This window comes from Canis aureus, chromosome 12 (assembly GCF_053574225.1).
Source record: "Canis aureus isolate CA01 chromosome 12, VMU_Caureus_v.1.0, whole genome shotgun sequence".
NCBI classification, from domain to species: Eukaryota; Metazoa; Chordata; class Mammalia; order Carnivora; family Canidae; genus Canis; species Canis aureus.
Window position 1 is genome coordinate 28,289,318 of NC_135622.1, and position 24,680 is coordinate 28,313,997.

The 24,680-nt window shown below is 48.9% G+C and overlaps 1 protein-coding gene across 6 annotated transcripts in view; it reads right to left on the reverse strand.

Annotated features, from left to right (window-relative positions):
- FBLN7 (fibulin 7) overlaps nt 1-24,680 on the reverse strand; it is a 48,677-nt gene that overhangs the window by 8,731 nt on the left and 15,266 nt on the right. For 4 of the 6 annotated variants that reach the window (XM_077843296.1, XM_077843301.1, XM_077843297.1 and 1 more), the window contains exons 2-5: nt 17,805-17,964; nt 12,988-13,158; nt 2,286-2,411; nt 1,856-1,960 (exon numbers count right to left, since the gene is read on the reverse strand). In XM_077843296.1, the coding sequence (XP_077699422.1) occupies nt 1,856-1,960; nt 2,286-2,411; nt 12,988-13,158; nt 17,805-17,964 (562 nt within the window). Of the gene's footprint in view, nt 1-1,855; nt 1,961-2,285; nt 2,412-12,987; nt 13,159-17,804; nt 17,965-18,305; nt 18,417-24,680 lie in introns of those variants that run through there. The other 2 variants (XM_077843299.1, XM_077843298.1) reach the window with 2 other exon arrangements.

A 24,680-nucleotide genomic window follows, 5' to 3' on the forward strand; every position in this document is an offset into this window, starting at 1 on the left:
GATTTTATTTATTTGAGAGAGAGAGAGCGCAAGCGAGCACGAACAGGGGAGGAGCAGAGGGAGAGGGAGAAGCAGACTCCCCACTGAGCAGGGCACCCCATGAGGCTCCAGGGGAGGACCCCAAGATCATGACCTGAGCTGAAGGCAATTGCTTAGTGAACTGAGCCACCCAAGCATCCCTATTTATTTATTTGAGAGAGAGAGAGAGAGACTGAGCAAGAGGAGGGGCAGAGGGACAAGGAGACTCCTCACTGATCAGAGACACGGACTCCACTCCGGCTCCATCCTAGAACCCTGGGATCATGGACCTGGGCCGGAGTCAGATGCTTAATCGACTGAGCCACCCAGGCACCCTAGGAACATCAATTTTCTAATCAGAAAAAAAAAATTAGTTTTTGAAAGTTTTCAAAGGATTTGGAGATCTCAAGGTTAGGGGAGATGGTAGAGGAATCAGAAGTGAAAGTAATGACACAGAAGAGGACACCAGAGGACATGTATTGTGTGACTCTACTGAGGCTAGGTTCTCAGAGTAGTCAGATTCATAGACTGGGAAAGCAGGAGGCCGGGAGAGGAGGAAATGGGGAATTATTGTTTCAAGGGCCAGGTGAAAAAGTGGAGGTGGATTATTGCAGCAGAACAGGGTAAGTGCACTTAATGCCTCTGGCCAGTACACTTGAAATGGTTAAAGTGGTAAATTTTATGTATGTATATTCTATTATAATAGGGGGGAAATGGTGAATGGATTTTAAAAAGTATTTGGAGAGAGGCTCCCCTCAGAGCTGAGCAGACATGAGCAGAGCCGATGGGAAGGAAGGATCCAGGCTGGGAGACCGGGTGAGCAAGAACCCTGGCCTTTGCTGAGCTGTTCAAGGAGACCATGAGGACATAAGCTGGCTTATGGCAGATGCACCTGCTCACTCCCTCTTCCCCTTCCCTGGGGAGATTCTTGTCAAGGGGATACTTTATATATAAAGTACCCCCCAGACCTGAGGAGCAACTGCCTAAGGTCCTGACAGCAGAAACCCTGACATGTAGGGTTTAGAACATTCAGGACCCAGTACCAGCTCACCTGGGTTGAAAGAAGGCCCATTTCTTTTTCCTTCCTGTTTGTAAGTAGGACGAGAGGCAGTGGGGCTGTCAAGAAGGCCCTGCCTCTGGTCTCTGTTTCCAGAGAGAGCAGCCACGGGGATAGGGGCAGGCTGGCAGGGAGCCTCTGGGCTCCTGGGGAGGGCAGCTTCTTTCTGAGAAAGCTCCCAGCAAGGCTGACTCAGCTGAATGGAACCAAGACAATTAAGCAGCAAATCTCTGGGGGCAGTATTTAAAATTGGCCTTGCACTGGGTCTGATGCAAGAATATCAAGTACTGACAAAGCTCTTATTTTCTGGACACTGCTGTTAACTACCAATTCCTCCTCCCCACACCAAGATTCCACATAGAAATCCAGACAACAAGACAGGACTTTGCCAGAATTTTCTGGCAAAGAAAAAGGACATCTTTAGGATTTGATTTTTTTATATAGGAAATGTTGGTTACAGCACAGTGTAAGACCCTTCATAGATTCCTTATTGGATTGTCTTGCCATCTGCAAAAACAGCCACTTCATAGCCTCTAGACCTGGCTAGGGATGTGTTGGGACTCAAGATGTGGATAATAAGCTCACCACCGGGGGGGCCTGGGGCTCAGTCAGTTTAGCGTCTGCCTTCCACTCAGTCTCTGATCTCGGGGTCCTGGGATGGAGCTCCACATCGGACTCCCTGCTCATTGGGGAACCTGTTTCTCCCTCAGCCTGCTCATGCTTTCTCTCTCTCTCAAATAAATAATAAAAATAAAATCTGTAAAGAAAAAATAATCTCACCATCAGTCAAATATCTAGTTGCACAGCTCTGAGGGTTAGTTTCACTAACTACAGACTTTACAGGGTGTGAGGGAAGCATTTGAAATGAAGAGCCATTCTGTCGATCTGCAGAGAAAATGTGCAACAAGTGAAGGTGGAACAACAAAACCTCTTGGGCCAAATTCCCAGTTTGGGGTGCTTTCATATTGGGGGGGGGCAATCCCCCTACCTGCATTTTCTTCCATAAAAAGGACCAAAACTCTGCTTACACAAAAGAGCTAACTCCTATCCCAGATAACCACGTCAGGGAACCAGAGGAATTAAGAGTCAAAGAGCCCTCTCCCCAGGTGGGCAACCAAGGTCCTGACACATCTGCATCTGGTGACCCACAATCAGGCTGCCCTCCCTCTGCAGCGGAACGTCCTCCCGCAGCCCCACAGCAGCCACATACCTGTCTGGGCCTGGTGCTGACAACGGCTCCCAGTCCTCCCTGGAGGACAGATGCATTTGTACTCATTGACTCCTTCTACACATGTTCCACCATTCTGACAAGGCTCGCTGGAGCATCCGCTGATGCCTAGGAAAGGAATAATTTTCAAATACATGTAGGTGGGTTCTAATTCTAAAAGGAACCCAAACCAGAGATGGGTTACCTGTCTTCACATGACAGGATGACTTCAGCTTTTGCTCGCCCACTCTGCCCTCGCTGCTGCCCCGAGCAGCAAGAGCTGGGAGAGGGGCTGCTGGGCCTGAGCTGCAGCCCACCCACCATTCGGCAAGCCACGTACCCTTTGGCACACACTCTGCTCACCTGGAGCTCTGCCTGCAGGAGCTGGCCTGTCACCCAGCTATGCTCCATCAGACGCACTCTCTAATTTACAGGGTAGGCTGCCACGTGTGCACCCCAGTCTGGGGTGCTTTCACATTAGGGGGCAATCCCTCTACCTTCATTTTCTTCCATAAAAAGGACCAAAACTTTGCTTACACAAAAGAGCTAACTTCCGTCCCAGATAACCACATCAGGGAACCAGAGGGGTCAAAGGGTAGAAAAGCCCTCTCCCCGAGTTCCTGACACATCTGCCTTTGAGTCAAGCCATACTGTCGCCCTCAACTCTGCCCTTAGCAGCCAGCACCCAGGAAGGGCAACTTTTTTTTAAAAGATTTTATTTATTTATTTTGAGCACAAACAGGGGGAGGTGCAGAGGGAGAGAGAGAATCCCAAGTAGATGCCACACCCAGGACAGATCCCGACACAGGGCTCCATCCCACAACCCTGAGGATCATGACCTGAGCTGAAATCAAGAGTCAGATGCTTAGCTGACTGAGCCACCAGCCGCCCCGGGAAGAACAGCCTTTGAATAAGAACCCAATTCAGGGGAGTTATAAGAGGGAGAGATGGTCCACCGCAGTTTTCAGAGAAGGGGAAAATGAAGTCTCTCCAAATCCCCACCCAGTAGCCCTCCTGTGCTCATTTCCTGTGCATCCAAGGAAGACTTCCTTTTGACTCTTGAATTTCCTCAATGGCAGAAAAGAGAAATATTCTCTGCTCATACACATAGCAGTCCTGTGGGAAAGCTATAGATAGAGATATATATATACAAATTTAATAGATTTCTCTCTGTGTGGTAGGATTCCAGGCAATTTTTCTTTATTTACACTTTTTTTTTGTACTCTTCTGTTTTACCATAATGAGCTTTTCCACAATAAATTTTCTAATCAGAAAAAAAAAATTCTTTTAAAGTCTCAGGCCACATCTGCTTGCTAGGAATCCTTAGCCCAGTCTTAATGCACAGAGCACAGGCCCTTTCTACCAGAGAGAGATTTGTCAGTTCACTGAATTGACCACAGCATCTCAGGGAAGGAAATTGGAGACCTCGCCTTGTTGGCATACGAGCGTCCTTCCCTGCTGTATCTATCAAAGGGAAGAAAGGTGCTTTGCTCCTGATGAGAACAGCAGCCCTGCCGTGGGTGGGTTGGCAGGGGCTTCGGCTTCCCTTCCTCCTCCTCACCGCTGGGATGTTAGACGGACTATTGTATGGTTGCTGTTTGTCGTGAAGGGACCCAGACCGTCCAGATGCTGCTTATCCCTGGGGACAGAGCCTTTTCAGCTTCTCAGCAACCTCAGCCTGCTTGTGCTCTCCCCATCCGTTCTGTTCGCAGATGACCGGGTTCCAGGAATGTGTCTGGAATGACACTGCACACAAATGCCACAGAGCTTGAAATTCCCGTTTCTGCCCATCATTCAGCCCCAACGCTGCTCACCAGCAGAGTCTGAGAGTGGGCAGACCACAGGCTGTGACGTGGTGGGCAGAGAGCCAACGAGTGCGACACTGGCAGCTTGCAGTCTGGCCCCGGGAGGAGCAGCTCCATTGTCTCTCCCCTCTGGGCCTCCAGTGGGACGGACGGGGTCCAGCTGCACCTGGGGGTGGTGGTAGTGGGGTGCGAGGGGGGGGTCATCGGCCCGACAGAGAAATGCACAGGTGCCCCGGGACCCTGGGGTCCATCTCCCTGTCTGGATCTTGTTGCCCGGGCTTCTTATTTCTAGACGGGCTCCCCACAGACTCTTTCTTTCTTATCTTGGTGCACTGTTGGAGGCTTTCCATGGCCTGACGCCCAGGCCTGGTGCCCCATCTGCGTCCTCATTGAAGTCCAGTTGTCATCACGTTCACATCTGTCCCAGGCTGTGGCATTTAGTTCAGTGCAGGGTGACTTCAGAGCTGTAAAGAGGCTGCCAAGCCAAAAGCATGCAGGATAATTCTGTTTTAATCTACCGTTTAGCGAGCACTTACTTTTTCCCTGGAGCTAGGCTGTGTGTTTTACACGCACGATCTGCTTTTCCTCTTGTATTTCTAATCCTTTCCTGTGTTCTGTCATCTTGTTTCAGATTTTCCATTTCTCCAATCACCTCATTGCTGAAGCTTTCTAGTTTTTATTTATGCTGTCCTTTCATAGTTTTTATCTTTTTCAAATTTCTTTCAGCTTGTTTGGCAATATTAGGTAATAGTTTTCATCTGTTTCATGGCCATGTCTTTCTGGCATTTCCTCATTGTCTGTAGAGACTTTTTATTCTCTTTTTTTCTTATAATAGTTTGTATGGGATTTGACAAAAATCCTTTTCTGCTCCTCATGTTTAGGGGAAACAACTTTTCCTATCTGGCTGGTCCAGCTTCCAGACTGTCTGCCTTGGGATTCTTTTTCTTTTTCTTTCTTTCTTTCCATTTTTTTTTTTTTAAGATTTTATTCATTCATGAGACACACAGAGAGAGGGAGAGACACACGCAGAGGGAGAAGCAGGCTCCCCACGGGGAGCCCGATACAGAACTCGATCCCTGAACTGGGATCACGCCCTGAGCCAAAGGCAGACGCTCAGCCGCTGAGCCACCCAGGGGTCCCATGGTTCAGGATTTCTCTGCTCTGCCCCTTTTGTGCTCCTCTCCTGCTTTTCCCTGGGCCATCTCTTTCATTTGCACCGACTTTCTTAGTTGGGCTCATGAGAATCTTCTCAACACGGGGCTTTGTCCTGGAAAGTTTTGAGAGTTCCTCTGGGCCAGCAGAGCACTCCAGCAACTGAGACTTCGTGTTGAAAAGCTGCGCCTTGCCCTTGCGAAAACTGGCCCAGGAAAGCCAGGACTGGCACAGATCCTAATAAGATTATTAGATTTCAAAGAAAAAGAAAAAAAATCCTTTGGGCATCCAGGCAAGAAGACCAAGATACTTATGGATGGCAGCACCAGAACCAGCTGCAACAGAAGACATGGAGGCACATTTAACATACTCAGGGAAAGAAGATGTGAGATAGTTGATGTCCAGCCAAATTGGCGTCCAGTGGGAAAGTGGTACACTCTCCAAAAGGACAAGAGCTCAGGGAATGGCCCCCAGTCCCTCTGCAGGAACAGGCTGGGGAAATGTACACATGAGGACAGCAGTGAGGCTCCCCAAGGCACAGCATCACAAGGAGGGATGACAGACAGCACGGCTTCCCGGCAGCAGTGTCTACTGCCTGGCCCAAACAAAACAAAAATTTCACCTGGATCTCATCAAGCCTCTGGAGTTAGCTACCAGTTTATAAGAAATTCAGAGACCAAAAAGGTACAAACTTCCAGTTATAAGTAAGCCCTGGGGTTGTGATTGCAGCATGGTGACTGTAGCTAACACTGTTGGGTTGGTGTGTAGGGAAGTTGTTAAGAGAGTAGATCCTAAAAGTTCTCATCACAAGGGAAAAACTATTTCTTTTCCTTTTTATTTTTGCATGTCTATATGAGAGGATGGATGGTGTAACTAAATCTGGTGCCGTAATCATTTCACAGTAAATGTAGGTCAGGTCATTATGCTGCACACTTTACACTTAACACAGTGCTGGATCTCAATTGTATGTCAATAAAACTGGGGTGAGGGAGAAAGATATCAGAAGATCACGCTAAATGACCCCACAGGGATGCAGTTAGCAAAATCAAGGCTGTGGAAAAGAAACCAATTTCTTCAACAAATAAACTACAAGGGATTGAAGTGGGGTGGCAGGAGGAAGGAAAAGGAGGGAAAAGAGGAGACGGTAAACTTCTATAAAAAGGCATAAGAGAGGGGTGCCTGGGTAGCTCAGTCATTTAAGCCTCTGACTCTTGATTTAGGCTCAGGTCATGATCTCAGGGTCGTGGGATCTAGCCCTTTGTTGGTCTCCACAAAGGAGACCCAAAGGTCTCCCAGCATGGAGCCTGCTTAAGACTCTCTGTTTCTCTGACACTCCCCCTTCTCTCCCTCTCTACTAAAAATAAGATAGAAATTAGAAAAAAACCCATAAACTTAAAAAAAAAAAGTGTAAGAGACATATCAACCAATGGTAGTGTGGCACCTAAATGAATTCTGGTTCAACCAAAGTGTTAAAACCACGTGAGACAACTGGAGAAATTTTTACCCTGATGAGATATTTGAAGATAATAAAGGAATTTGCTATATTTGAGTATGTACAGATCATGATACTATTTCTTTCCACTTTTGTGCAGTTGAAATTGTCCATAGTGAATACTGTTTTCAGATTGCTTGTTTTAGCATTATTTATGATTACGAAAACCTGGATATAGCAAAGGAATAGTTCAGTAAAGTGCAGAATAACCCTTATAAGGAAGTGCTTCATAATCATTAAAGTTTTGTTTAGAAGGAAGAGTTAATGAAGATTTGCTTGTGTTAATATCTATACATAGGTGATGCTAAACTTGCATATACAGTCCTACATAAAAGTCTGCAAGGAAATTCACAGGTTTTTAAACATAATCCCTTATTTGTTCATTCCACCATTGGGTAAATTAGCCAGCTGGTCTCTTAGTAACTACTAAGTGGCTACTGTAGCAAAGGAAGCTGTCTACTCAAATCTCTTTTTTTTCTTTTAAGATTTTTTAATTCATTCGTGAGAGACACAGCACATAGGCAGAGGGAGAAGCAGGCTCCCTGTGGGGAGCCCGATGGGGAACTTGATCCCCGGACCCCCAGATCATGACCTGAGCCAAAGCAGACACTCAACCACTAAGCCACCCAGGTGCCCCCCACTTTTTTTTGGTAAAGATTTTTATTTGAGATGAAGTGAGAGCACGATCAGAGGGAGAGGGAGAAGCAAACTTACCGCTGAGCAGGGAGCCTGATGGGACTCCATCCCAGGACTCCAGGGCCACGCCCTGGGCTGAAGGCAGGCACTCAACCACTGAGACCCCCAGGAGCCCCTACTCAAATCCTTTTTTAAAGATCTCTGAGAAAAGGCCTCATATGCAGCAGTTGAGCGAAGTGTGCTCTAATCTGACTGCAAAATACCCTTCCAAGCCCTTGATCCACTGCTACAGCTTTGCTTTTCCAGTATCCTGGGGGCTCGGGCCTCGGTGGGCTTCTCCTGTCTGCTGGGCCCTCCCTCTCCATCTGACCTTTCAGTGCTCTTCAGGTCCTGAGCCACTTCCTTTCTGTCTCTACTCTCCTCACCCTTGCTCTTAACCACGGTCTGTGAATTTCAATCCCGTCATTGTGCTAGTAACTCCCAAGTGTGTATCTCCCACCGTCCGCCTGTCCACCTGACTTCTCTGTCGGGAGAGGCAGCCTCAGGCACGTGGTCTTTGGAGCCCCATTTGGCTGAATGAGAATGGGCCTTGGGCCTGGAACGCTTCCTTAACATGTGCTAAAGATCCCAAGCCGCTGCGGCCTCTGCACCTCTTGGGAGAGCTTCCTTTCCCTGGTTCATGCTCAACGAGTGTTCTTTGGTTCTGCTCACATGTGCGTGTCAATGACCCTGAGCTTCCAAACATTCAGACTCCATGGGAAGGGGTTGGAGAGGGGTACACACCTAGGGATTGCCCGTGTCAGCTGCTGAGAGACACCTGCTGGCCACCCTGAACCGGCACTTCTGAGGCAGATCTTGCTCTGTCTCCTCCCTACATGAGCCACATGTTGTTCCGTCCGGTGCCTGACCGTGCTGTGTTTCCCTCGGTGGCTCCACTACTAAGATGCAGTGGCCAGAAGTGCCCAGCGTCCTCACTGGGATTGGTAACGGGGTGTTCTGCCTGAGGGTCTCCTGATGGTATTCTGATGCTTGATGGTATTCTGATCAGTGACCCCCCCCCACAGGTTGCTTAAAAACAAATTTCCACTGGTTGCTCAGTCTGCATTATCTCTATAAATGACACCATGCACTCCAACATTCAAGCGGAGTCGGGGAGCCTTGACTTCTCTTCCATGTAGATGGCCCACATGGGGTCGTGGTAAGTTCCATCAGTTCTGTCTCTAGGTTTGCTCTCAACCTCCTCTCTCCCCTGGACTTCAGCAGCTCCCACGTGGTCTCCCAACTCCATTCCTATCCTCTCTAGCGCACTTTCTACGCAGCAGCAACACACAAGTCCAATTACCACATGTCTATCCTACACCTGTTTATTGTGCTCTGACTACAACCCCGCCTCCCGCACGGCCTCCAAGGCTGCAAGGGCTGGCCTGTGTGTTCCCCCACTCTCCTTGCTCACGCTCAGCTCACACCTGCTCCGGGAGCAAGGCTCTATACCTTCTTTCTTTGTTTCCTCAAGCATGCCAAGTTCTTCCCTTCCTGAGGGCTTCCTTGCACCTGTTATTCCCTCTTCTTGAAACAGCATCTTCCCCTGCCACCCCACACCCTGCTCATCATGTGACTGGACCCCACACACCCTTCCACATCTCTGCATACCCACAGCAGCCTCAGAGAGGCCCTCCTGTGTTCCCACCCTCATCATGTTCTCAGCCCCTTCTTAGATCCCTTCAAGGCACTGACCACAAACCCCCATTTAACCTTTGTATTTGCCCATCTGTTTTGCTTGCTTCCACCTTCGCAGGTGAGCACCTCCCCCCCAAGGTTGGCCGTGTCTCTTAGATTCAGTGTGAATCTCTAGCAATCTTTTGTGCATTGCTGTTGCTCAATGAAAATTGGTTGAATGAATGAAAGGTTAAAACGAATGAATAAAGGTTAAAAGGGGGGGGGGAAGAGGTGACTGCCCCAAACAATTCTTTTTTCCTAGCATGGAAATAAGGGGAAAAGTTATTTATTTCTCTCAAGTTTTTTCTTTGGTTACCAGTGTTGTCAAAGCAACAAGGCCTGTGGCTATGGTTCTCCCAGTGCAGAAAGCTTCAGATCTTAAAAACATACCCTTCCGAGAAAGAAGGGGAAAAAGGGAAATAATCCAGGGAGCCAAATGGCTGCTTTCCATTCTGGAGCTCTGGAGCCTACCTCTCTGCCCACAGGGCTTTCTAATGGCAGGATTATGTGCAATTTCCTTCCATGCCAAGTTGGGTTCATCACCTTCTTTCCAAGCAGCTGGCTGTGGATGGGGTGGGGGCAAGTATTACAGAGCTGCTAAATCTTTCACTGTCACTGACATTTTGGGTCTTGAAATGAATCCCCTATGATTAAGATTCTTTTCTCTCTGTGGTCACAACACAATGACCACAAGACTGCGGATATGGAAAATGAAGCGGGTGCATGTGTAGCTAAGATTCTAGGGCCATCTGAGGTGTGGTGTGTGTGTGGTCACTGGATTGCTGAACCCCAGCCCATGTCCTGCCCACACTGTTAACACTGTTACAAGAGGTCACCAAACAGCAGATTGAAGTTCTGCTTCTCCCTCTTGACAGGCTTGGGTGGCATCCCTTTGAGGCTCTTATTGGAGACAGCATCCATGAGTCAAATCAATTCCTGCCAGGGACAGAAGTGTCAACACAGGGACGAGCCACTAACCCAAGGAGACGTCATGTGCCATAGCTGGTTGAGCCCCTGGGCTATGACATATCAGAGTCTTTTTGGCCCATCACGATCACAGGTTAACTCCCATGACCAGTTTACACTTAAAGAGATGAAAAATATCCATCTGGGGTCTCCATGTGGAATGGCCACAGCCTCGTTCCCTGAGCCAATCTTTCCCGGGTTTTAGGTAGTTAATGTGGTCCCAGTAGAAGTCCAGTGTGGGCAGTGCCAAGCAATCCTCAGGCAGCAGGGGGCGGGGGGTGAGGGATGTCAGGGAAGAAGGACAAATAGGAAGGAGGCTGAGGGAGAGGGGAGACAAAGAATGCATGGCAAATCTGGTATAAGGTGGTAAGTTCAAGGGTGCGAGTCAGGAAGTGCACCATGTTGGACAATGAAGAAGGCCAGCAGGCTTGCCAGCCACACTTGGCATTGGTCCTCCAGGGAAAGTCTGATCTCTACATCTCAGGAAAGTAGACCTCTCAGTGGGGCAGGGTGGCCTGATCTTTGTAAGGCCTTCCCAAAATGTCAGTGCAGGTGAATGTGAGCAAGTGCAGGTAAGTCTCACCTGGTCAGGGCTGACACAGGCCCAATCAGGAAGTGGCTCTACCTTTGGCTTGCCGCAGGCAGCATTCTGATTGGTGAGGGCCCAGAATGCATCCATGCTTCAAAACTTTCAATATCTTCTCCCTCTGGCAGTGACCAAGAACCACTTTGGTGTTTCTCAAAATTGAGTTAATGTCAGAATCACATTAAAAATGTAGTTTTCAAAAAAAATAATAAAAAATAAAAATAAAAATGTAGTTTTCCAAAGTCTCATCTCTAAAGCTCTCACCCAACTCTGTAGGTCTTTTGAGGCCTCAGAGCCTGCCTTTTACCAAGCTTTCTCGGTGACTCTGGAGCACCTGACAGTTTGAGAACCACAGCACATAAATCATGGTACAGTAGGACGCTCTTTTACACAGAGGGGTCCTGCTGCAGGGAGACAGGGTGACCTGACACATGCAAGCTCAAGAGGGAAGCTGGCCGACGTGCTCAGAATCCTCAGGGGAGGCATCCTAGCCAGCTGCTAAGGTGGAGCTGGGCTGTGGGGAGCATTATGGGGTTCTACCCTTGTTAAGCTGCTATGTATTCCTTTGCTCAAGCCGTTCCTTGTAACTATGGTCCTGACCCTCTGGTGTTTCTTACTCATTTGCCTAAAAACACATTCTTTCAGCTATCTCCTCTGATGATCTAATGTTTTCAGTGAAACCACATCGTGCTCACTGTAAATGCCTATCACTACTGACATCAGAATACGTAGACAATACCTGAGCAAGACAGAAAACCTATGGGCAAAATGTGTTGAGCAGCATGGCAGTGCTTAGTTCAAAGGAAGTGAGCATGCAGCCAACTGCCCCCAACTCCAAACCCAGAGATAGCCCTGGAGACAGAGGGGAAATCAAAGGACCTTGCCAGCACCATTTATGGTGATGGGGAGTTGACCACCATCCGGGCAGATGCTGGGGGCATCCCATGGAGGATGATGCAGCCATTGGAGCACCTGTGTGCTGCAAGAAAGAAATCAACAAATTGAGTCTGTAACTCAATCTGTAAATTACAAATGAAGACATCCAAAGCAATGACATGAGATGTCATTCTGTTCCCACCTCTGCTGCCATAGTTTGTCACCCATAAGGTGCTTACCCTAGATGGAGATTTTTCAGGTTTGGGGTAAATCCAGATACTGGTATTCCCCCATTGTGTTTGCCAGTTACATAGTTGATGGTTTTTGGCTGGTTCCCAGCTAGATCTGAGAGCTGGTACCTGCAATCAACCTTCAAACCATTGTTTTTCCCAGGAGATGGGAAATGGAAGTCTTAAATCCATGAATGGGGTTCTGGTTGCCCTGGGCTCTGCATGTCAACCCACACAAGCTGTCTCTGGAGAGCTTGGGGGGGGGGCAGAGGGAGAGAGGGACTCTTAAGCAGGCTCCATTGCCCAACATGGAGCCCAACAAGGAGCTGGATCTCACGACCCTGAGATCATGACCTGACCCAAAATCAAGAGTCAGACACGTAAGTGACTGAGCCACCCAGGTGCCCTGAGATGATATATTTCCTAATGTTCCATTGTATTTTCAAGTATTCAAATCTCTCTACACTGCTCTTGACAACAGACTTATTTATGTAACATGTGCATTTCTCTTTCAACTCTTGGGCTAAAATCATGGACATTCTGCCCCTGTAGACATCCTATGAGCCCTGCTCTAAAAATGACTGGTATCCATGACTTGATGAAGATCCATGACTTGACCACAGACTTTTGAAAAACCTCTTCTGATAGAGAATGCCAAGTCTGATTTTCCTCTACATTAAGAAAGTACTGCTGGTGAGCTGAGCAGAGAGAAAGGGAATGCTTTATGCTTTCATGCCTGCCCCTCATCCAGGCTCTCTCCTGGAGCCTGTCTACCCCAAGTCCCAAAGCAGACACAAAAGACACCTGGGCATTTCCTTAACCCTACTGGTCATCAATAGTCTTGCAAACTACAGCCCCAGGACATCGGTAAGAGCCCATCACCAGAGCCTAGAGCAGAGTGAGGTGTTGAGGAGCACAGGCTCTGGGGTCAGCGTGTCTGGGAATGAATCAGTTTAGCCTGTTCCCCAGCTGGGTGGTCTGGGGCAAGTTCTCCCACCTCTCCCTGCCTCAATTTCCCCATGTGCAAAGCAAGACTAAACTGGTGAGAGGGTTTGGCAGAGCTCATGCTGACCAGCCCAGGCCTGGCATGGAGGTAAGTCACTGGACATGTGCGCCACTATTTTGCAGCTGAGGAATGGTGGAGGCATCAGGCAAAAAGTGTCCTGCGGAATGACCCTTCTATCCAGCAGACCGCTGCTGGGCTGCGACGGGTCCAGCCGAGGGAGATGAGAAGAAGAGTCTGTACCTTGACAGTGGGGCTGCTCCCCTGACCAGGTGCCATTGGAAAGACACACCACGCTGCTGGGCCCAACCAGCTGGAACCCAGGGTTGCAGGTAAAATGGACTTCATGATCCACTAAGTACTTGCTTCCAAACTTTCTGCCATCGGGAGGGGCGTTCAGAGCAGGGCAGGACACTGTAAGGACAAAACGAAGGCCCACAGTCACTTAACATCTCTCTCTGTTACAAGGCTTCTCATCTTGAAGTACTCCTGTGTTGAGTGTCTCCTCTAGGCTATGCTCAGCGCTGGACAATTTCTTTCTTAAGATTTATTTGTTTATTTGAGAGAGAGAGAGAGAGAGAGAGAAAGATTGAGGGAGGGTGGCACAGAGGGAAGGAAAGTCTCAAGCAGACTCCCTGCTGAGCGCAGAGCCTGATTTGGGGGCTGATCCCGTGATCCTGAGACCATGACCTGAGCCAAAACCACAAGTCGGACGCTCAACTGACTGCACCACCCAGATGCCCCAGTGCTGCACATTTTTAATGCTATGTCTCATTGAATCCTCAAAGTACTCTTAGGCATGGATGATACATGCCCACTAGTGAAAGCTGAGCTGGCGCCTCAGAGACACCAAGGATTGAATATAGAGCTGGGCAGCGTGGGAGGGTCAGAGCTGGGACAACCCCTACCCATCACCCTCACCAGTGGGTGCGGCTGGCCCACCCACCCCGGCCTCCCAGGAGCTCCAGATACCCTGGGTTTCTTAGGCTTTCTGAACAGGCCATGGTCGGGCCCACTTCTAGGACTTGGCTTTTGTTCTCTTCTCAGCCTGGAATGTTCTTTCCCCAGAACATCCCCTCTCTGGTTCCTTCTCACTCTTCAGGTCTTGACTCGAACGCCACCACCTCCCAGAGTATTCTCTGGCCACCTCGCTTAACTAAAACCTCCCCAGGCACTCTCTACCGCATAAGCTGACTTTGCTTTCTTCTTAGTATGTGTAATTGTTGGAGTTGTCTTCTTGACGTATTTGTTGTCAGTGTTCTTCCTCCAAACGCAGCTCGAGAGGGCAGGGGCTTTACCTGGCCTTGTACCCTTGATGTGGCCCCAGCCCCAGCCCAGTGCCTGGCACACAGTGAGTGCCCAATACATAATTCTTGAACGAACGAATGAATGAAAAATTGTTTACTGAGTGGCTTATCATGTGTCAGGCACTATATCAGGTGCTTGGAATAATTAGTAACCAAGACAGACAAAACCCAGCTCTTGGGAAGTCCCCTTCTAACAGGTGTGACCATCAATAACCAAGATCCATAAGCAGATGGTAGAGGGTGATAAGAAGTGGTAAGTGTCATGTAGGGAGTGTCATGTAAAGATAGGGAGTTAGTTTGGGAATACCAGGGGAGGGGCCCAATCTTGAATGTGGTGGTCAGGGTAGGCCTCATTGGGGCAGAGTTGAAGAAATGAAGGCATAATTATGCAGACATCTGCGAAAGACAGAGGGAACGAGCTGGTGCAAAGGCCTGTGGTGGGACTGTGCCTGGCAGGTCTGAGGACTGTCAAGGGGAGCACAGTGACTACAGTCAAGGGGAAAACAGTCGGGGAGGAAGTCAGAGAGGCATCAGGGAGTCAGAGAGGGTTTGAGCCGAGGCATGAAGTGGCCGACTTCCATGCTGACAGCACCAGCTGGCTGCAGCCTGAGCACAAGGTGTCGGGTATGAGGCAGGAAGGAGGAGGCACAAGCCTGAGATGAAGCCTGGTGTGGACCAGGGCAGGAACTGGGAGCAGAGACAGGCGGCTTAGATGCTGGCTGTGCTGTGAAGGCAGAACCAAGTGGATTTCCCAAATGTGTGCTGTGGGCTGTGGGGACACAGAGAAGCTCTCCACTCCTCCTCTACCTGTGGCCGGGCAGTCTCCCATGGCCAGCATTTGTTGAGTGAAAGTGCCAAAGGTGGGACAGGTTGGATTTAGATTTTGTTTAGTTAGAAATTCAGAGCCACTCCTAAAACGCTTTAAAATAAGTTCCAAGTGTCATTTGTGAAAATGCTCTTGGGGTTTTAGACAGATGTGAAAGAAGGTGCTGGTTCAGCTGTGCTGGCTCTGCCCACACAGCTCAGGCCCTGATGAGCCTCCCTACTCCAGAAGACAGCAGGCAGGCCGCTGCGGCTCTGCCCACATATCCCACCCGCGTCCTGCATGCAGCAGCCACGGCAGGCTGGCCTGGACAGACAGGCAGAAGCCAGCCCCTCTGAGCACTCACGGTGCCCCCTGGTTATTGGGAGACCATCACTATACCCCTTTCCTTTAGTAAGCCTTCAACGTGGCACCCAGTGTTAATCACTTTGTGAGCTGGAAGCCACAGTGAGCTCACATCCCAGTGCATGGGTGCTCCCAGATTGCAAATAAATGCCTTTATAGCTCTCTTAAAATATCAACTTACTTTATTGTGCTGAAAGGGATTGCAGATGCTTTAGGGGAAAGGAGTAGGATCTCTTTGGGGATAAGAAATCTTTAAAATCCTCCAAAAGAAAAACCTACCTGCTGGGACAACTCACAGGTGAATCATGCCTGAGTCAACGCAGCAGAATCTGGCACACACACAGTAGGTGCTCAGTAAATGTCAGTGAAATTAATAAACGGGTAAAGACCAACTGCAAATCCATTTCCAGTCACTTCTCATACGGGAGCCAAAGGCCTCTGTCCTGCAGAAGGACGTGCCTCTTTGGCTGACTCATGTTGAGCACAACGTGGTGAGGCTACAGAGCCACAGGGAAGCTTCCTGCAGCTTCTGGAATGAGGTTACTAGGTAAGCTGTGAGATCTGCAGTGGAGTAATCCTAGAGATTTGGTAACAGGAATGGAACGAGGCTGCCTTGATAAGCCCTGACGCTTACTGGGTGTGTTGTTCCCCAGAAAGAGATGCTGGGAAGATAGGAGGGCAAGTCTTGAAGAAGGCCAAGAGTTCTCCAGGACCAAAAGTTATTCTTCCTGACTCCTAGCAAATGCCCTTAAAAAAAAAAAAAAAAAAAAGGGAAAAGACAATTTCCCTACAACCTGCAAGCTTCTGGCTTCCTCCAGGTACAGACCCAGCTCCCCAGCCCCTGCCCTGTGGCAAGGGTCCTGACAGCTGCTTGCCTCCCCGTCCAGCACACAGGAGAGACCAAACATACCATGGCGGTATCTAAAAAGAGAATTGGCCACTTTAAAAAATCTTGTAGGTTTCAAGGAAGAAAGACCCTACATCTGGCAATGAGAGGATCAGTAATGTAACCATAGCTACCTGTCCGTCTGTTCTAGTGGACAGAGGCCTCCAATACAACACAGAGGCAGGGCTGTTTTATGAATGATCCCTTGCAAGTTCTTTTTGGAAGCTCCCAGGGACCATAGGAACTATGATCCAATGAAAGCAGAAAAGCTCTGTGCTGTTGAGCCTCTAGCAGGAAAAAATAAAAATAAGAGTCAGATCTGGTATGCAGGACTGCTACCTCACTTCTGGTGGCCTCCATTTCCTCATCTAGAACAAAAAAGAAGGATGCCCCGCCTGCCTCTCAGGGTCTGGCTGTGGTGACCCCCCCTAAAGGCAGGGGCCTCACGGTGCCTTGGAAAGCATGAGGACCTTGGCAGGCAGGTCTAGCTCTGCACCTGTATAGCCAAGGAAAACAACCGCAGACTCAGTGCTGGGGAGGCTCTGGATCTGCTACCACACTCTCTGAAAATGTAGGAAATCCAATGCCTTTCCCAGGAAACTTCATCTCACACAACAGAGAGGGCCCTTACTGTGTCTCAAGTGAGTAAATGACATCAGATGTGCCACAGGTTCATGACTTAGAGCAAACATGATGAGTGCCCCCCGACCCCTACCACCCTGAGGAGCGGCCAAAAGAAATCCACTGGAAACCCATCCAATGGCTCCATAGTGAAAGCTCTTACTGGGACCACCAGGGAAACACCCAGGGTCAGTCAGAATCCTACGCTCTGGGGAGGGAGTCTGCGGGGCTACTGGAACCTCACTGAATGGGACTTGCCCTCAGCAGCATCCCCCACCGCATCCACCACCAATGGGGGACTCACGTCAGAGGACTAGCTATCATGCCTGAAAAACTGGAGCCAGTGTTGTTTCATGGGTCGTAGAGGGCATGGCACACTGGTGTGGGATGTTGATGGAGGGGAGGTCAAGTGTGTGTTTGGGGACCGAACTCTCTGTGATTTCCATCGTTTTGCTGTGAACTTAAAACTGTTAGGAAAAAAAAAAAAAAAGGAACCACCTGGAGTCTACCTGGGTGAGGACAGGGCAGGGGAAAGCAGCTCATGCTCTAAAAGCCCTGCTTTTGGACAGTTCTACAAGGATGACAGGTGGATGAGGGAGTTACCAAGCCTAGAATGAACAGGTCTGAGAGGAAGTGGGTGACATTCAGATGATAGAGAGGAGAGCCCATGGGATCCCTGGGTGGCGCAGCGGTTTGGCGCCTGCCTTTGGCCCAGGGCGCGATCCTGGAGACCCGGGATCGAATCCCACGTCGGGCTCCCGGTGCATGGAGCCTGCTTCTCCCTCTGACTGTGTCTCTGCCTCATTCTCTCTCTCTCTCTATGACTATCACAAATAAATAAAAATTAAAAAAAAAAAAAAAAGAGAGAGGAGAGCCCACAGATGCTTTTTTGACATACTCACTGCGTTGTGCTCCCTACTAACCAGGCTGTGAAAATGGGCCCCTTGCAGGAGGCAGGGAAAGGCCTGGGGACCTGCCTCAGGACAGGATGAGGCATGCAGGTGGGATGGGCAGGGAACCCACAGGGGAAGGGCCTGGGTGTGCTGCGGCCCCAGTGGTACAGATGGGGGGACCTTACCTGGGGGGGCGCCCGGGCCCACTCTGTTCACGGAGCTGTGCAGTGCGGCCAGCCGGCTCTTCATGTTGCGGATGCCCTCGGCGAAGCGGGTCTCCTGGCCCTTGAGCACCTGCTGCAGCTGGCGGATGGCCGCGAGGAGCTGCTGTTTGTTGAAACAGTTCTGCGGGGGAGAGAGAATCGGTGTCACCATTGCAGCGGCCACCTCAGTGCCACACTCTCACTCTCAGCTTCTGAGAGGTCACCTGTAGGTCCTACTGAGGCCTCTAGGCCCCAAATGGCAAGGCGGCTCCCTAAGCACAACATGAGCGAGGGTGGCCTCACAAGACTCCCCGACATCTGGTGCTGAGCTGGGTCACCAGGCGGAGGCCCCGAGCACACAGATCACAGCGCCAGTTCGCTTCTCGACAAAAACAAAACTCCTGCTTTTTGGAGCAAAGGGCAGAACTGATGATTCTAAACAATCGGGTGGTTGAGCAGTTATTTCAACGCCAAGGGCCTTACAGTCAGTAGTCTGTTCCTTCAAAGGACTCCCTCATTCTTCACTCTGAATCAATGCTCTGAAATCTGGGCTTGGTGACCTTGTTCTTTCTTTCTCCTGTGAACATTGTTGAAAACAGATAGATGACAAAATGTATAAAACAGGCAAAACAGGAACACTCTATGCTTCCTGTACCTTTTTAAAAATGCACCAAGGCAAAGACAAAAGAAACTCAGTAGAGTTAAAGAGTTCAGTGAAAGTCAACACCCAGTTCGATGGTCTCTAAAAAGCTTAAGAAATAGAAAAAGGTGGCACGTGTTTATTTATCATGATAGACTGTCTCACTTCAATCAACACCCAGCATCACACTTAGGGATAAACATCTCAAGCTTTCCAGTCTCAGTTACCTTTGAGAGCCAGCACATAAAAAGGAGTAAAGGAGGGGGTGAACACAGTAGGCCCTTGGCCTTGGGGGCCGTCCCCTGGGAGCTGTGTGTTACCTCGGCATAGCCTTGTCTAACCTGACTCGCGTGACCTGCACAGAACAAAGGAGAGCATCAAGGAGATAATGAAGGTTATCTCCAGGGAGTGGCTTATGGATCATTTTTTAATTTTATTTTTTTGTACCTAATTTTTATTTTATTTTATTTTTTTGTACAATGAGTACTGGTTTTTATAATTTAAAAAAATTTTCAAAAAGGCAGCAGGGCAGCTGGAAGTCATGTGGCCGCCGCAGGCTGGTTGGCTTCCAGCCTCGCCAGTGGAGCGCTGCCGCCACGGTGGAGACAGAGCCACGGCCGCTGCTCCCGGGGAGGCTGCCAGGCCGCTGCACCTTGGGGATTTCACCAAACAGATGACTCACTGGCCTGGTTCAATGGATGCTTTTGACACAGCTGAATCCCCAGTTGCCCCTGGAACTCGTTAATCCATGGGGGCTCCTTGGCCTCCACCCTACCATGGCCTGACTGGGCCTAGCCCCAAATGCAACTGCTGGGAAGGGAAGTTTTGTTTGTTTTCCTTCTTTCTCCCCCATTGTGGTCCTTCCCATGCAGGTTCTGGGGTCCCCGGGCAGTGACCTCCTGCAATCCCCTACCTGCCCAGCACCGCACAGCCATCTCACCCAGACCTGATTCCCCACAACACATCCACTCCCTTCTCGTATAAGCTGCTGCTGCTTATACGCTCGATCTCAGCCCAAAGGCCTAGACATGATTAGGAGCTGCTTTTATAGATGGCTACGTGACTTGTGTGTAATTTGCATTCGTGAAGTTCCTCACAGTTTACAAAGCTAATTCTGATTCAGAGACTACTTGGTAGCAACCCTATGAAGGCCTGGGACTGCCTCTCTTTCATAGATGAAAATATACAGGCTGGGGTGCCTGGGTGGCTCAGTTGGGTAAGTGTCTGCCATCCACCCAGGTCATGATCCCAGCGTCCTGGGAGTGAGCCCCGCATAGGGCTCCCAGCTCACTGAAGAGTCAGCTTCTCCCTCTCCTGCTGCAGCTCTCCTCCTGCCTGTGCTATTCTCTCTCTCTATCTCCATCTCTCTCTGTCAAATAAATAAATAAAATCTTCAAAAAAAAAAAAAAAAAAAAGGAAAAGAAAACATATGGGCTGAAAGTCAAGCAACATTCCCTAAATCATGCAGCTTAGGAGTGATAGAACCAAAATGGGAAGCCTGGTGACCTCCATCCTAGAGTCACCAGCCCCAAGTCCCAGGCCCCTCGACTGCATGTGTCCCAGTGGACTCTCATGCCCTGTCTCATCTGTTCTTCACACATTACTGTGTGGTGAATGGTCTGACCGATCAATTTGTACTAGCAATTGATAACTCTATGACCCAAGCAAAATATCCCACAGGAGTGCAATTCAGACTCTTGTGCAAGTTTCGAGTGAGGGAGTAGGGTTGTGGGGGTGGAGGTGGGGAGGGAGTGGAGGAAACATCCCCGAGCACATTGAGCCAGGTGAACAGCTGCCCTGCTTTTGTACAGGTGTCCAGGGTCTTGACAGCTGGGAGAGGGTTCGCTGGGCCACAGCTGCTCTAGGGGACATGGAAGGGCTACATTTTGAAGTAGGGAAGAGGAGAGCAATGTCAAGGGGATTGGTGCCATGAGGGTGGTGCCATGGGGCTCCAGTAAGTAAAGAAAGAAGGTCAGAGTATGTGGCGGAAAAGAGGCCTAGGTTCTGCTTGGTCACTGAGCTGCCAAGTATGTCTAACTGGCTCCTGGGTCCAAGCACAGCTGTCTTCTGCTTCTAGTGGCACTTTCTGGAGCCCTTCCCAGCACCTGCACAGTGGACAATAGGCACCAGCCTCTCAAGGCTCATTACAGATGAGATGTGCTCACCTGGCCGGGCACAATGGAAAAACCTTCAAGACCAAGCACAGTGGGGCTGCATCCCAGGTCGGGAGGGCGATGGCAGGGCTTCAGGCAGACTTACAGAGGGAAAGTCTCAAAACCCTGGCCCATCCCTGCCTTCCATTTCACTGGGGTGAAGCTGACAGAACAAAGAAGGTATAAGAAAGAACTTTGTAAGCCCAGAAGTAAACCCATACACTTACGGTCAATCAATTTATGACGAAGGAGGTAAAAACACCCAATGGGAAAAGAACAGTCTCTTCAATAAATGAGTTGTTGGGAAAACTGGACAGCCACATGCAAAAGAATGAAACTGAACCTCTATCTGATACCATACACAAGAACTCACTCAAACTGGATTAAAGACTTGAACATAAGACCTGAAACCATAAAACTCCTAGAAGACAACAGCGGGAATAAGCTCCTTGACATCATTTTTGGCAATGATTTTTTGGATTTGACGCCAAAAGCAAAGGCAACAAAAGGGAAAATAAACAAGCAGGACTACATTAAACTAAAAAAGCTCCAGCACAGCAAAGAAAACCACCAACAAGATGAAAAGGCAACCTACAGAATGGGAGAAAATATTTGCAAATTATATATCTGATAAGGGATTAATATCCAAAATATGTAAAAAACTCATCTAATTCTATAGCAAAAAAAAAAAACTAATTAAAAATGGGCAGAGGAACTGAATAGATATTTTTCCAAAAAAAGACATACAAATGGCCAACAGGCACATAAAAAGATGCACAACATCACATTTCATCAGGGAAATGCAAATCAAAACTACAATGAGCCCACCTCACACCTGTTAGAAGGCTAGCATCAAAAGGACAAGAAATAACAAGTGTTGGAGAAGATGTGGAGAAAAGGGAACCTTCATGCACTGTTGGAGGAAATGAAAATTGGTGTAGCCACTATGGAAAACAGTATTAAGATCCCTTAAAAAACTTAAAAATGAAACTATCATATCATCCAGCAATTCTACTTCTGGGCATATATTCAAGGGAAACAAAACCATTCTCTCGGAAAGTCATCAGCACCTTCATATTTGTTGCAGCATTATTCACATTAGCTTGGAAGTAACCTCATGCCCACCAATGGATGAAAAGTTTTTAAAAATGTGGTATACATAAACAGTGCAATATTACTCTGACATAAAAAAGAAGAAAATCTTTCTATTTGAGACAATATGGGTAGACCTTCAAATAAGTCAGACCCAGAAAGACAGATGCTACATGAACTCACTTATATGTAAAATCTAAAATACCAAACCCAAAGCTATAGCAAACAGATTGGCAGTTGCCTGAGTTGAGGGGTTGGTGCATGGAGGAAATGCATGAAGAAGGTCAAAAGGAACAAAATACCAGTTATAAGATAAATAAGTTCTGGGGATGTGATGTACAGCATAGTGGCTCTAGTTAACAGCATGTATTGTACATTTGAAAGTTGCTAAGAGAGTAGATCTTAAAAGTTCCCATTACAAGAGAAAAACAACTTGTTACTATGTGAGCTAATGTCAACTAATTGTACTGTGGCGATTGTTTCGCAACATATACATATATATGTCAATATATATGTATACAAATATGTATATGTATATCAATATATATCAATTATATCTCAATAAAACTGGAAAAAATAAAAGAAATAAAGTTCCTAAGATAGAAAGAAAGAAAGAAAGAAAGAAAGAAAGAAAGAAAGAAAGAAAGAAAGAAAGGAAGAGAGAGAGAGAGAGAGAGAGAGAGAGAGAAAGAAAGAAAGATCCTTGTGATCTTGGTAAGCCAGCATGCCGGGGTCAGGGCCAGGGTGCCAGGGAAAGCAGAAAATTATTGCCTTTTGACATGAGGTTTGATGGGCCTGTATGGCAGTTGCTACTAATACGGGATCCTTCTTGATCCCAAAGTGCTTGAAATGGATCCTTTGAGAGCCATGCTCAGAATGTGTCACCTGGAGTGGGACTTTGGCACAGGCATTAACTGGGTTCATCTGCAGAGCTGGGTGCTGAAGCTGGAGTCCTCACAGACCAAGTCAGGTGCTCAAGAGGTCTGCGTTATGGGAACAAAACGGGTCATTGGACGGGACTAAGGAGGTACGTGCTTCCCCTTTCCAAACTGAGAAAGCTTCAGCCTCTTGCTTGATCATAAAAATAAAGCATTACTCCTGGCCAAGCAATTCAAAATCCTGAAAACACATCAAAACAAAGAACAAGTCCCATGACCAAAGACAACCACTGTTAACTTTTTGTTTGTTTTTAGCTTTTGGATTAGACACAAAGGCACACACAGACAAGTATCATCTTGCAGACCCTGGACCACAGAATGCAGGTTCTAGATTGCTCTTTCTTCTCCACACTGGAGCGTGGCATCGTTTCCCTGTCAACAAGCACAGCAACTTGTAGGACCCTGGGCCTCCACTTCACTTCTGGCCCCTGTGCTCCTTTCTGTCTGGGGAACGGGCTCCAATCATCAGCCCCCCTCCTCTCCCACACCCACTACCCTCCCCTGACCTGGGCCACTGAGGAGCAGTGGCCTGGAAAGAGTCATTTCCTCTCTGTAAACGTGGCCCTTGGCAAGGTCAGCCTGAGGGGGAAGCAGGCCCAACCCCCAGGGTCCCCAACCTACACCGCAGCCTGGCCCCGCCACAGCGAAGGCTGGCTTGGGGCCACCCCTACCCAGCTCATAGTCCCAGACCCCAACTGTAAACCCACGGCAGGCCCCACGTGCCGCTTCACAGCCAATCTGCCATTCCGGTGGGAAGGCGCACAGCAGCCACGCCGGGCGAGGTCAAGTCAAATCCGGATGGGGCTGGCGAGGTGAGCGCTCCTGCAGGGAGGGATGGGCAGACCCCGGAGGCTGAAGAGGGGAGTTCCTTTTTAATATTTTTCTTGAAAAGATCCCCTCCACTGGTCTAAGTTTCCATCCCTTCTAAACCTGGCCCCGCGCCTGACTTATGCCACTGACAATAAATAACGAAAAATAGTTTCCATTTCTTGGAGTTAATAACCTTCTTTGAAATGGAACCAGGAAGAGACATGCGGTGAACCTCTTCCATCTTTGAGGGGAAAACACCAGGATTTACGGTGTCTGTGATCAAACCCCTCAAAGGGGAGGCACCTCATGTCACCCAGTGCGGATGGCAGTGTTTGCAGAGAGGACGTGAGCCAGTGAAAGAAGTAGCAGCAGAAGTCACCCCACCTAGCTGCTCCCCAGCGGGGTGGAGGTGGCATAGACGGTTCTGGAACACACGGGCCAGTACCGAGAGCTGGGAGGGTAGAGGCACTGGTCCAAAGGCTCTTGGAGGTAATGCAGCCACAGAACTATGCTCCACACATCCTGCCACCCCCGGGAAAATCTTGCGCACCTTCCCCCCAACCCACTCTCTCACAGTATTTACTCTGGAGGATCTAACGGACACTCCTCAGCACTTACGACACTCCCCTTTCTCTGAGACTAACCAGTGTCCCGGTAGAGTGGGCCTCCAGAGCCATTTTATACCTCAAGACCCTACCTGCTGGGCTGGCCAGGGATGGACAAAGACAAAGACGTTATGTGCCCCCTACCTCAGCTCACCCTGTCACCATGCCAGAACCCAGTAGGCCTGCCACCCCTGTCACTACATCCAGGCCTTCTGGCCACTTGGGTTCAATTTATAAATGAAATTCAAGCCTCAGAGCCAGCTCTCAAGGCACCTCAGGGCATGGGTGAAACTCCAGGGGTGTGCACGATTCGGGGGGGGTGGTGGTCCTTGAAGCTTTTTTTCTCACATGACCTGGCTTGATGGTCTTTCTTACAGTGGCAGTCTTGATACAGTGACAATTCCCGAGAGCCACCTCGGTGACAGTAGTGCCTCGAGACCCCTTCAGGTGGCCACGGATGACCCCTCAGACTTCAGAGGGGCTGTCTCTTGAGCTGGTTTCTTCTAAGCCACAGCTATGTGTCATGTCAGCATTTTGTTAATGGGAACACAGATGTTTTGATGCCTTTAGGTCTAGGAAAGGACAGAGCACACTTGCCAAATGTGTGCCTGCTAGCCAAG